The 14,148-nt window shown below is 45.3% G+C and overlaps 1 protein-coding gene across 1 annotated transcript in view; it reads left to right on the top strand.

Moving 5' to 3' along the window:
* Positions 1-14,148, top strand: part of MAOB (monoamine oxidase B) — a 118,809-nt gene that overhangs the window by 80,208 nt on the left and 24,453 nt on the right. The window contains exons 4-6 of the mRNA XM_045470595.1: positions 6,225-6,329; positions 7,029-7,120; positions 13,594-13,735. Of these exons, the coding sequence (XP_045326551.1) occupies positions 6,225-6,329; positions 7,029-7,120; positions 13,594-13,735 (339 nt within the window). The remainder of the gene's footprint in view (positions 1-6,224; positions 6,330-7,028; positions 7,121-13,593; positions 13,736-14,148) is intronic.

The raw sequence follows: 14,148 nt of genomic DNA, 5'->3' as shown, positions 1-14,148 counted from the left end.
CGATCTCACGGTTCGTGAGATCAAGCCCCGTGTTGGGCTGTCTGCTAACGGTGCGGAGCCTGCTTGGGGTTCTCTCTCCCTTTCTCTCTGCCCTCCTCAGCTTGTTCTCTCTCTTTCTTTCTCTGTCAAAAAAAATAAACAGGGGCTCCTGGGTGGCTCAGTCGGTGGGGTGTCCGACTTCGGCTCAGGTCATGATCTCGTGGTTTGTGAGTTCGAGCCCCGCGTCGGGCTCTGTGCTGACAGCTCGGAGCCTGAAGACTGCTTCGGATTCTGTGTCTCCCTCCCTCTGTCCCTCCCCGACTCGTGCTCTGTTTCTGTCTCTTAAAAATAAACAAACATTAAAAAAATGTTTTTTAACGAAAACAATTTTTTAAATAAATAAATAAACCTAAAAAAATTTTTCAATTTGTATCGCAGGGATTTTGATATTAGTCACCAATATATACTTACTGGCTGGTGGATGGCTCATGATGATTTGCCAGACATTTCCCATCCATTCCCCGCTACACACACTTGTGACTGTGACAGAAAGAGATAAAGCCACAAGCAGATGGAACAGTCACCCCTTCCATGGGAAGAAAAAACCACCACCACCAAAAAACCCTTAGGACCAAGATGGAGGGAAAGAAAATAGTACTCAGCCAAACAGTTGAGCTCTCTGGGGGTTTTGTGTGTGTGTTTGTCTTCAGCAACACTTTGGTTCTGCCAGAAATCACCAGCGCGGGGCTGCTGATGTCCAGGGCTGCTCCTAGGAACATAAAGACAGTTGTTTCAAAGTCTGAGAACTCTAGAGACGCCTGGGGAGCTCAGTCGATTAAGCGTCCGACTTCAGCTCAGGTCACAATCTTGCGGTTCATGGGTTTGAGCTCCGCGTCGGGCTCTGCGCTGACAGCTCAGAGCCTGGAGCCTGCTTAGGATTTGGTCTCCTTCTCTCTTTCTGCCCATCCCCTGCTCGCGTGCTCAAAAATAAATATTTTTTTAAAATCTGAGAACTCTATTCTGACTCATGGCGCTTGCCCTGGGGAAAGGTGAAGAACACCTTTTGGGTGAGGGTAGAGTTTCCGATCCCCTTCGGCCACACTGAGGAGTCTAGGGAGATGTCTTTGTTTCCCAGTCTTGGATGCACTCTGCCCCTGGTAGGTAGCCTGACTTGCTTCTTGAATACTGAAGTTCCGTCCCTCACCCTCTTTCTTTAAGTACCTTGTGCGCATGGTGGGAAGGGGGTCAGGGGCTGGCACCCCTCTCCTGGCAGGAATTGGCAACGGCCAGAGTAGGTCTGGGCTCAGTGGCAGACTTGAAAAGAAGAAGGTTGGGGCGCCTGGGTGGCTCAGTTGGTTAAGTGTCTGACTTCAGCTCAGGTCACGATCTCATGGTTCGTGGGTTCGAGCCCCACATCAGATTCTGTGCTGACAATTCAGAGCCTGGAACCTGCTTCAGATTCTGTGTCTCCTCCTCTCTCTGCCCCTCCTCTGCTCGCACTCTCTCTCTCTCTCTCTCAAAAAAAAAAAAAAAAAAAAAAAAAAACACTAAAAAAATTAAAAGAAAATAGTAGGAAGTTAATAATAGTGTTAAGAAATCTGCTCTAGGGGCGCCTGGGTGGTGCAGTCGGTTAAGCGTCCGACTTCAGCCAGGTCACGATCTCGCGGTCCAGGAGTTCGAGCCCCGCGTCAGGCTCTGGGCTGATGGCTCGGAGCCTGGAGCCTGTTTCCGATTCTGTGTCTCCCTCTCTCTCTGCCCCTCCCCCGTTCATGCTCTGTCTCTCTCTGTCCCAAAAATAAATAAACGTTGAAAAAAAAATTAAGAAAAAAAAATCTGCTCTACACTGAATGTGGCTCCCCCAAATTCACATGTTGAAATCCTGACCCACAATGCGAAAGCATGAGGAGATGGGGCCTTTGGGAGTGACTGGGTCCTGAGCTGGAGCCCTCCCGAATGAGCTCAGTGCCCTTATAAAATTATGAGACCCCAGGGAGATAGATCCCTTGTCTCTTCTGCCATGGGAGGACACAGCAAGAAGACCGCCATCTATAAACCGTGAAGCGGCCCCCACCAGACACTAAAGCTGCCAGCACCTTGATCTTGGGCTTCCCAGCCTCCAGAACCGTGGGAGAGAAATATCTATGGTACTTTGTTATGGCAGCCCAAAAGGACTAAGAAAAAAAACCTAAGTACAAACGATCATTGTGGGAGTTGAGGACGTTGGGTGTCGAGCAAATAACCAGTTCAAGGTCATACTGCTGAGATGAACTCACCTGTCCATCGCAGCAGTCCCCAGGCATGCGAAGGTTAGGATCACGACAGTAGCAGCTGCAGCAATAGCAACACAACATTTATCGAGAACCTCCCGCGTGCCAACCACCGTCCAAAGTGACTTACGTGGCTCAACTCACTTCATTGTCCCAGCACATCTGTGAGGAAGCTGCTGTCGTTCCGTTTTACACACGGCTAGACTGAGGCCCAGAGAGGCTAAGCAACTTAACACAGCTGGTGACTGGCAGACAGACCCATCACTTGACCGAGGTAGGCCAACTGCAGAGCCCATGCTCTTACAGCTGAGATCCCAGGGGGTGACACAGAATGAGAAATACACGAAGCTGGTGCAGTGGAGACAGTGGCAGATGAATGGTAAACGGAGAGCTCTGGGACACTGAAAAGGCCCCCTAACCCAGCCGTTTAAGGTAATCTGGGCATACTTCCTGGAGGAAGGTGATGCGGCCAACAGATGTTGAGTTGGAAAGGTTGCCATCTGGGGCCCAAGGAGATTAAGCAACTCACTTGCTCTGTGTCAATCAACTCAGGAAAAGGCAAAGCCGGAATGGGGACTCAGGCGTCCTTTGTGGAGAGTGATCCCGTGGGTCGGTCACAGATCTCCACTATGTTCTGTGTGCTGAACACTGATACAGGCATAAGGAGAGGTTTTAAAAAGTCAGCATGTAAATTGTATGATATGGTAGAAGAATTGTATCCCAATAAAGCTGTTTTTTTTTTTTTAAGTCAGCATACCTGGAGTAGCCAGAAGCTGCTTCCTTTTTGTTTTTTAATTTTTTTTAATGTTTACTTATTTTTGAGAGAGAGTGAGAGAGAGACAGAGCATGAGCGGGGAAGGGACAGAGAGAAGAGGGAGACACAGGATCTGAAGCAGGCTCCCGGCTCTGAACCGTCCGCACAGAGCCTGACGTGGGGCTCGAACTCACAAACCGTGAGATCGTGACCCGAGCCAAAGTTGGACACTTAACTGACCGAGCCATCTGGGCACCCCACTACTTTTTTTTTTTTTTAATTTTTAACTTTATTTTAGAGAGAGAGCACGAGCAGGGGAGAGGGCAGAAGGAGAGAGAGAGAGAGAGAGAGAGAGAGAGAGAGAGAGAGAGAGAATCCCAGGCAGGCTTCACGCACAGCATGAGTCCTATGAAGGGCTCAAGCCCATGACCCAGGAATCATGACCTGAGCCAAAATCAAGAGTTGGACACTCAACCAACTGAGCCACTCAGGCACCCCCCAGGAGTTGCTTCTAAATATCATTCTTTTGCTAAAAGGAATGAAGTCTCCTTGAAAAAAACAGCAGATCGTAGGGCTGAGGCAGAGTTAATAGAAGAAGAGGCCGGAGAATCTTCCAGTGCCAGAAGTCAAGGAAGTGCTCAAGAAAGAAAAAGATGGGGTCATTGCAAGGGACACAAGAGCCAGCCTGAATGAGCTCCCTGTGGACACGAGTGGAACAATTTGAACAACAAAATAAATAATGCAGTATTAGATTACAATCCAGAGTATGAAGTAAATATATGAGTCCATAGTGATGCAAATAGGTGATTGAACAAATAACAAGGGGGAAAGAGACAAATCTTCCTTAGAGAAGAATTTTAATTTTTTTTAGCGTTTACTTATTTTTGAGACAGAGGGAGACAGAGCATGAACGGGGGAGGGGCAGAGAGAGAGGGAGACACAGAATCTGAAACAGGCTCCAGGCTCCGAGCCGTCAGCACAGAGCCCGACGCGGGGCTTGAACTCAAGAGCCGTGAGATCATGACCTGAGCCATGTCAGACGCTTAACTGACTGAGCCACCCGGGAGCGCCCCCCCTCTCCTATCTCCTCTTGAGGTTGGACTGAAATTAGCGACTCTCTTCCAAAGGACAGAGCACGGAAAGGGGAAAATGGTAAGTTTACAGTGGAGAAAGCGGACAGGAGCCACCCTTAACCAAGGGATCAAGATTAGTATCATCAGTGGTAAGTCATGTGCTTCTGAATGAGGTGATGAGAAGGGCGCTTTGCAAGAGAGTAGTTCTCATCACAAGGAAAAACCCAGTTTTGTCTTAAGGCGATAGGTGTTAACTAAACTATGTAATCACTTCATAGCATCTGTAAATCAAGTCATGAGGCTGTACATTTTAAACTTCCACAGAGTTATATGTCAATTATATCTCAGTAGAACTGAAAGAAGGAGCACCTGCGTGGCTCAGTCAGTTAAGCATCCAACTTCGGCTCGGGTCACGATCTTGCAGTTTGGGAGTTCGAGCCCCATGTCGGGCTCTGGGCTGACCGCTCAGAGCCCGCTTCAGATCCTCTCTCTCTGCCTCTCTCCCCCCTCTCTCCTTCTTTCTCTCTCAAAAATAAATATTTTTTAAAAACTGAAAGAAGAGATGTAAACGTAACAAACCAGAAGTAACGGTTGTGTGACCACAAATTAAAGTTACTATTTTGGGGACGCCTCCAGAGGCCCAGGCAGCTAAGCTTCTGACTTGGTTCAGGTCATGATCTCGCAGTTCGTGGGTTCAAGCCCCGTGTCAGGCTCTGTGCTGACAGATTAGAGGTTGAAGTCTGCCTCAGATTCTGTGTCTCCCTCTCTCCCTGCCCCTCCCCTACTCGTGATCTGTCTCTCTCTCTCTCTCTCAAAAATAAACAAAACATTTAAAAAAATAAAGTTACTATTTTGTTTTGTGTGACAATAAAGAAAGCGAGGGGCAGGAATTGACTGGCAAGGGACAAAGGAGAACTTTCTATGGGGTGATGGGAATGTTTTCTATCTTGATCATGGTGGTAGTGACATGGGTGCATACATGTGTCAAAACTCCCCAAATTGTACATTTAAAATGGTTGCATTGTATGTAAATTATACCTTAATAAAGTTAATTAAAAAGTGTGATGGTTAATGTGTTAACTTGGCTGGCCACAATACCAATATTTGGTCAAACACTATCCTAGATGTTTCCATGGAGGTATTTTTAGGTGAGATTAACATTGAAATCAGTAGACTTTGAGGGGGGGGGCGGTGCCTGGCTGTCCCAGTCAGTTAAGCGTCCTCCTTCAGCTCAGGTCATGATCTCATGGTTTGTGGGTTCAAGCCCCGCGTCAGGCTCTGTGCTGACAGCTCAGAGCCTGGAGCCTGCTTGGGATTCTGTGTCTCCCTCTGTCTCTGCCCTTCCCCCACTCACGCTCTGTCTCAAAAATAAACCTTAAAAGAAAAAAGAAATTGTCTCTTCTTTCTTATTTTTTTTTTTAATTTTAGAGGGGGTGGGGAGCAGGTGGAGGGAGGGAGAGAGAGAGAGAGAGAGAGAGAGAGAGAGAATCTCAAGCAGGCTCCACACTTAGCATGGAGCCTGACAAGGGGCTCAATCCCATGACCCCGAGATCATGACCTGAGCCAAAATCACGAATTGGAAGATTAACCAACTCAACCACCCAGGTGCCTCTGAATTGTCTCTTCTTTCTGCTTTGACCTTGAAATTCCTCTGGGAACTCCTTGTTGACCTAGCACCTATGATTGCTTGGAAAAGCTTGCTGAGCTCTGTCTTATGGCTCTTCCTACATATGCTTACATCCCTACAATCGGTTTTTCATCTTCTTCTACCTTGTGTAACATTTATAGTTGTAATTTTCTGATCCTCCAGACCCATAGGGTCCCATCACTCTGAAGTATTTGCAAGTATCACTGGCAAATGAGATAACTTTTGGTAACCCCACTAATGTACGGGCATTTAAATTTTTCGTGGTAGGGGTTCTAATTTCAGAGAGAAACCTTTTTATTGTTTTTTTTTTGGGGGGGGGTTGGCACCAAATTTATTTAGGTAACAGAGAATTGAGCTGGAAATTTCTATGCTGAAAAGCTAAGTAGGGTTCTAAGGACACAAGGAATTAAAACGCTTAAGTGTATGTCACAAATTGACAAGGAATTTGAGTATTTTTACATTATAGTGAATGTTTCCTTTTAAAAATACCTTATATCTCACAGGGCAAATCATACCCCTTCAGGGGCCCCTTCCCACCTGTGTGGAACCCAATTGTGTACCTAGATCATAACAACCTTTGGAGGACGATGGATGACATGGGACGAGAGGTAAAGCTCACTAAAGCTTCTTTGACTGCATTTGTATTTTTCATACGCTTAGTCCTTAAGAGAAGGAAGGGATTATGTATCAGCAATGCCTAGTGTATGGCTTCGTACAGAAGGTATCTCCGTGCAGATTTACGAAATGGGCGAATGAACCTGTTTCTACCCTCTAAACGAGTAAGACGTCCACCAGAGTGCTGTCTGTGTATCACCGGTGAGGGGGGGAGAAGACGATATAGCACTCAGCCTTCCTGGCAGGACGTTTCTAATTTAGAAAGTCCTCAGGACATAGCAGAATAAGACTCCTAAGGTCTTTTGACACACACGGAGCTTGACCTGCAACTCCAGTTTAGGTGTGACTTAGTATGCCTGTCTGGTCCTGGTTAAAGAGCTAAATTTATGAATGCCGCCTCTAAAGGAGTAACTTGGTCATCGACTTTTGCAAGTGGCCCGATTTCAACGTAGCCTCCTCTGATTGTGCGGGGAGTGTTACCGGAAATTAAATATGGATCCGGTGGTGTAGACCGATAATAGGAACGCTACACAAACCGCTTCGGTTGGGCAGTAAAAATCCTTACTGGGAGACTTTGGAAATCTTACGTTTTCCTTCTTCAAGGTAGAGTTTTTAATACTATTGAGAGAGCTATTTAAAATGGAAAATTACATTTGTGTTCCCCCCCCCCCCGAACCCTTACCTGAGTGTAGATCCCCAGTGATGCCCCCTGGAAGGCACCCCTTGCAGAGGAGTGGGACCACATGACCATGAAGGAGCTGCTAGACAAGATCTGCTGGACAGAGTAAGACTCCCCATGCAGGCATTTACTCCGATCGTCTTTCAGGTTTATTTAGCGGCACCATTCAATGGCTCTGGAACTGCTTTGTGTCTAAAACCACACCATTTGGCCCCATGGAATGCTGAGAAATCTTGGAAGTGGCTTCGGTCCTAAAGATGTCTAGACATCTTTAGAATAGCTATGCATCACAGAGGGGGTATTACCCCCCCCCAAAGTCCTCAGAACAGACCAGAATGTGCCACCATCTTTATGTAGAACAACTTATGGGGCACCTGGGTGGCTCAGTCGGTTGAGCGCCCGACTCTTGGTTTCGGCTCGGGTCATGATCTGGCGGTTTTGTGGGTTCAAACCCCACGTCGGGCTCTGTGCTGACAGTGCGGTGCCTGCTTGGGATTCTCTCTCTCCCTCTCTCTCTGCCCTTCCCCTACTCACACTATCCCTGTCTCTCTCAAAATAAATAATAAACTTAACAAAAAAAGAACAGGGGTGCCTTGCCTGGGTGGCTCTAGTCGGTTAAGCGCCCGACTTCAGCTCCTGTCATGATCTCACCGTTCAGGAGTTCGAGCCCCGCATCAGGCTCTGTGCTGACAGCTCGGAGCCTGGAGCCTGCTTCGGATTCTGTGTCTCCCCCTCTCTCTGCCCCTCCCCCACTCACGCTCTGCTGTTCTCTCAAAAATAAATAAACATCAAAAAATTGAAAAACTTAAAACATGCAGGCCTGGACTAACTGCCCCCCCCCCCGGCCCCCTTTATTGAAAAACATGTAGCATTGAAAGCAAGTATTCAGGACTCAGACATTTCCATTCTGGTTGGCAGAGCTGGGAACTGGGTACAAATTGTGGAGGCGATATAGACAGGCAACATGGAGAGGCCTCCCTGCTCTCCAACCCCAGGAAAAAAGGAAGGGGTTCTAAGGATCGAAGCACATGGTGAATTTGTAAAAAAACAAAGTGAGAGATACAGAAGCCATGTTCAGGGAGACTGTCCTCCCATGCTAAACTGCATCAGTTGAGAATATGTTTGGTTCTGGGGTTGATATCTTCATTTTTTTTTTTTAATGTTTATTTGTTTTTGAGAGAGAGAGTGAGCAGGGCAAGGGTAGAGAGAGAGCGAGACAGAGGATCCCGAGCAGGCTCCGTGCTGACAGCAGAGAGCCCAACGCGGGGCTTGAACTCACAAACTTGCTGAAACCAAAAGTCAGACGCTCAAGACTGAGCCACCCAGGCACCCCTGATGTCTTCATTTTTTAGGCATTGGGGAGGGGAGCTGGACACTGATAACTGAAAATGAGAACAAGTTTGTAGGAATATCTGAATCTAAGATATGGAAGCAAGAGACATAACATTTATATGCTTCTTGATAGAGAAATTCAGCTTTGTAGAGTTTAGCTTAAAGGACAGAGGGGGCGCCTGGGTGGCTCAGTCGGTTAAGCGTCCGACTTCAGCTCGGGTCATGATCTCACAGTCCGTGAGTTCAAGCCCCGAGTCGGGCTCTGTGCTGACAGCTCAGAGCCTGGAGCCTGCTTTGGATTCTGTGTGTCCCTCTCTCTCTGCCCCACCCCCACTCATGCTCTGTCTCTCTCTGTCTCAAAAATAAATAAAAACATTAAAAAAAATTAAAAAAAAAAAAAAAGAAGGACAGAGAAAAGAAGAGCAGGAGAAAGGCATACAGGGAGAAGGGGAAAAAGAAGGAGATTCAAAGCATTAATTTTAAAAGGGAAAATTTATATGTTCCCAAAACAAAAGATTGGTTAAATTAATAATGGGGCACCCAAAAACTAGAATACTCTGGTCTTTTAAAATCATGTTGTAGGGGCTCCTGGGTGGCTCAGTGGGTTAAGTGTAACAACTCTTGATTTCAGTTCAGGTTATGATCTCGGAGTCCATGGGTTTGTGTCCTGTGTCCGGTTCTGCACCAATGGTGTGGAGTCCACTTGGGATTCTCTCTCTCCTCCTCTGTCCCTCCCCCTTGCGCGCATGCACGCACACAAAACATTTTTTTAATCATGTCGTGGAAAAATATTTAATGGCTTGGAAAAACTTTATAATATTAAACACATATATGATCTCATTTTTAAAGAGGAAACTATATATGTAATGCAAAAGCAATGGACATCCATCAAAATGTTTTTAATACTTAATACTACAGTGCAAACATTGATCCATGTCATTAAAAATGCCTCATTAACTACCATATATTATGATTGCAGAATATTCCATGGAAATCAGGTGCCATCGTGCATTTATCCGTTATCTTCCTGATGGACATTGTGGTCACCTCCAGTTTTTCATAATTTTTATTATTATATAATATTCTGTTCGAAACATCTTTGTGCTTCTCCGATATTTTCAGCCTTTGAAAACAACCAATTCTGGAATAGTAAAATCCTTTCATTATCATGAAATCAATGCCTATTATTAACGATATCTTTAAAAAAAATTTTTTTTTACATTTATTTATCTTTGAGAGACAGAGACAGAGCACACGTGGGGGTGGGGCAGAGAGAGAGGGAGGCACCGAATCTGAAGCAGGCTCCAGGCTCCGAGCTGTCAGCACAGAGCCCAACGTGGGGCTCGAACTCACAAACCTCGAGATCGTGACCTGAGCTGAAGTCGGACGCTCAACTGACTGAGCCACCCAGGCGCCCCAATGATATCTTTTTAAACGCTTAAGCTATTTACCACGTTTTTTTGAGAATGCAGTTTGCAATACAACTTATTTTCATTGTAGTGCAATTTCAATATTTTAAATTCTATACATTAGATTTTCAAAATATAGTGAGGATTTAATTATCTGCATTTATTTTATAACTTCCATTACAAAACGCTTTTCATAAAGTCAGTAAGGTTTTTTCTTTTCCAAGAGAGCTTTGAAGCTCCTTGAAGAAGGCACGCATTGTATTTCTTTGGGATTATAGAGATCTGACTTTTTCTACCATAGGCCTTGGCCTAAACCCCCCATTCGTGAATATTCTAGGTTGTTGGTTGACAAAATAAAACACTCTGAGATACTAAGATTATATGAACACAAGGTAATTTTTAAATTTTTCTAGGCAAGATCTACGTGGTATCATTTTCTTGTTTTAAAGGAGATAATCCCCCAAATATCCAACCTATTGTTACTCAAACTAAAGCACAGTTATATGTTCCAAGAATAATGTTGATCGGTCTTCCAGTTATTACCATTTAAAAAGTGTTTTTCAAAAAAAAAAGTACTTTTCAGAAACAAGTTAAATTTACAGTGTGGTCAAGGTTATGTAAATACACTTTCCAAAGCCTGTAAACTAAAAAAAAGTCCCAAAATGAAACCAGTGATTACCTTTTGGGGGGCAGAAATATGGAAGATACTCATTCCCTCACCTTCTTATTTTATGAATTTTCCAAATTTTATATAATGTGTATGTATTTTTCATGTAGAAAAATATAATCACATTTATCTTCTAAAAAGTCAACAGGGCAAAGAACATGAAAATATTATTGCACAAGCTTCCTTGACCTGTTCTTCTCATTTCTTTTCTCACTAAAGCTCCCAGAGCAAATCAAATAAAGGATTAGGAATGGCCTGGCCCTCCAAAGAGAATTACTTTTAGATCTCCCTCCATTTCAAACCAGGATTATTTGTCTCCCACCCAGTTGGCAACAATAATAACTAGAATCGCAGCAGTATTTTTGTGTTTAATCTTGGCCGTCTAGCTGGGCCACTGCTAAATTTTAGTTATTTATTACTCCCCTTACCTCATGCCCCCCAAGTTCACTTACAAGTCAAGGAACAAAATAAATAGGACATGGGGAGACAGCAAAGAATGTTTTCACTTTGAAGTAATATATTTTTTTTAAGTTTATTTGTTTATTTCGAGAGAGACAGAGACAGAGAGAGCACGAGCTGGGGAGGGGCAGAGAGAGAGAAAATCCCAAGCAGTCTCCGCCCTGTCAGTGCAGAACCCCACGCGGGGCTCAAACTCACCAACCGCGAGATCATGACCTGAGCCAAAATCAACAGTCAGACCCTCAACCGACTGAGCCACCCAGGCGCCCCTCAAGTAATATTTCAAACTAATGTCGGGGTGTTTGCTTTACACACATGCCACAAATTGCCTTTGCAAAGAAAGCCTGGGTCAACAATCGCCCTCCCTTCGGTTATCATGAGGAATCTTAGGAAACTAACTTTAAGCCGCTTCAACATAGATTATTGTACTAGTTTCAGGCTAATGGGACTGTCAGCTCATCATAAAACATTTCGAGGCCTTAAAAGCATGAGGTTTGAAGCAGGTACGATCTGGTGTGAAGTCATACCGTTTGGTGCACCTTGTAAGACATATTTACTAGCCTCTCTGAGATGCGGTTTTCAGGCTTGTAACCTGGGAGCAAATTGCTGTCTTATAGAGTTGTTACGACGTTTCAGTGCAACAGGTTTGAAAACCAGGGAGTAGGGGGGTGCCTGGGTGGCTCGGTCGGTTGAGCATTCAGCTCAAGTCACGATCTCACAGTTCGTGGGTTTGAACCTCACATCGGTTCTTGGGATTGTCTCCCTCTGTCCACCCACTGTCAACGCTACCAGGTGCCAAGCTCTGCCTCAGATATAAGCAGAGTAACATCATGCACGCTTTCTGTCAAAGCCAAAAGGGGGATTGATTCTTATTAAAGATGTCTCAGAGTACACATCTGTACTAGTGGATTTTAGGAAGTGTTAGATAGGGGCGCCTGGGTGGCTCAGTCGGTTGAGCGTCCGACTTCAGCTCAGGTCACGATCTCGCCATTCACGCGTTCGAGCCGCGCATCGGGCTCTGTGCTGACACAGCTCAGAGCCTGGAGCCTTGCTTCGGATTCTGTGTCTCCCTCTCTCTCTGCACCTCCACCCCTCCCCACCCCCGCCTCACTTATGCTCTGTCTCTCTCTCTCTCTCTCTCTCAAAAATAAATACACACTTCAAAAATTTTTAAAGAAGAAAGTGTTAGCCATAACTGAGTCGTTGGAGTTACATGAGATCCTTCACTTTCTGGTATGCCTCCAGATACGATATAACCTTCCACTATTGAACTGCCAGCCCAGAGCAAAAGTTCACCTCTCTATGCTCTGTTAATTGCTTTTTTCCCCTTATCCATCCTTTGAGCTTATCTTCCATGAGACACTAAAATAACTGAATAAATAATCGCGACTATTTCTGTGGTTGGGACAGCACCCTAGCATATCCTTTGCACATTCTTGGTAATTTTAAAATAATGTTTAACTGATAACTGTTCATGCATTCAGTCATCCAACAAGTAATTGTTGAGTGCTTACTATGCACCAGACACTATTTTATTAAGATTCTTGTTCCCATCGATTGATATTATAATGGGGGACACATTATAATGTCAATAGAACACAGTGAAATTTAATTTAAGACAGCAAAAAGGGTTCTAAAGACACCATACAATGGTAAAGTGATAGAGAATGCCGGGGTTCTGGATATGTGGGAGCTGGTGTTCATCTTCATGGACCCAGAAGAGTTCATCTTTCTGAGGAGACATTAGAAGAAGTGGAGAGGGGGGACACATGAGTGGTTCAGTCAGTTGAGCATCCAACTCTTGATTTCAGCCCAAGTCATGATCCCAGGGTCATGGGATTGAACCCCCACGTCAGGCTCTTCCCTGAGTGTGGAACCTGCTTAAGATTCTCATTTTCTCTCTCTCTCTCTCTCTCTCTCTCTCTCTCTCTCTCTCTCTCAACAAATGTTAAAATAAAAAAGAAGTAGAGAGGGTACAGAACAAGGTAGAAAAAGGAGGCCCGGGCTAGGTCACTTAGGGCTTTGCAGGCAAAGGGGAAAGATCCAAATTCTATTCTGGTTTCGATAGGATGCCATTGGAGGGTTTAAAACAGGAGAAGGACATGACTTGATTTACACTACAGAAGGAACACCACAGTGGGGAGTGGGTAAAAAGCTTCTGGCTTTGAGTGTCGTGAATGGGCACCAGGTAATGATGAGTGGAGGTGGAGAGACCAGTCTAGAAGAAATAATTACAGTACTCCTGGCAAGAGAGGATGCTAAATTGGTAGTGGTGAAGGTGGAGTGGTGTAGCGAGTGACAACGTGACTTCCTGATTGAGTGGATTGGGGGGCGAGTGACGGAAAGAGAGGAATCAGGGTTGGTTTCTAGAGTGTTGGCCTTAGCAGTTGGGTGAATGATGTTGCCTTTCACTGAGATGGAGACCACGGGAAGAGGAGCTGGTATATGGACAGAAATCATGATAGCACCCCAAATGGAATACAAGCTGAGTCTCAGTAAGCCGTTTGGGGTAAGGGGAAAATAAACCTCCTTCCCCCAAGCTCTCTGATGTCATGTTTTATAATACTGGACTCTAGTGACGATTTCTAGTGACAACACAGCCAAACTGCGCTACAGTTAGCCAAGTAAGTTTATTGCCTGAATAATTTCCAGAGTATGAAGAAGATGCCCTCCCACGTTTGCTCATTGTGCTCTTGTTTCTTCCTGAGCAGATCTGCCAAGCAGCTTGCCACTCTCTTTGTGAACCTGTGTGTCACTGCGGAGACCCACGAGGTCTCTGCTCTCTGGTTCCTGTGGTATGTGAAGCAGTGTGGGGGCACGACCAGGATCATCTCAACAACCAATGGAGGGCAGGTACCCATCCATTCCCCCACCATTCCAGCAGAAAACCACCATGCCTAAATAAAAGATTGGTATCATGAATGAATGGTATTCACGATGGATGAAGCAGGAGGCGGGCTCGCGGACGTTGGAAACTTCACGATGGCAGCTCCGAGTGGCTTTGGTTAAGGGACAGCCTGTTCAGTACACAGCATGAGAGCCCAGCAGCCAATGTGGTTTTAAGTTTAGGCTTACCTCTCTACATACTTTTGCAGTCAGAAATGCACTTTCAATCTCAAACACACATACCACACAAAATTCATTCACTCATGCATGCATTCATTCATTCATTCCTTGCTTCCTGAGCGCCAGCATTGTGTGAAGCCCTGTGCTAGGCCCAGTAGGAAGTGAATTAGAGATCTTACATAATCTGCTTGGTGGTCAAT

The sequence above is a fragment of the Leopardus geoffroyi genome, chromosome X (genome assembly GCF_018350155.1).
Source record: "Leopardus geoffroyi isolate Oge1 chromosome X, O.geoffroyi_Oge1_pat1.0, whole genome shotgun sequence".
NCBI lineage: Eukaryota > Metazoa > Chordata > Mammalia > Carnivora > Felidae > Leopardus > Leopardus geoffroyi.
The sequence above is the reverse complement of the archived record's forward strand: the minus strand, read 5'-3'. Positions and strand labels throughout refer to the sequence as shown.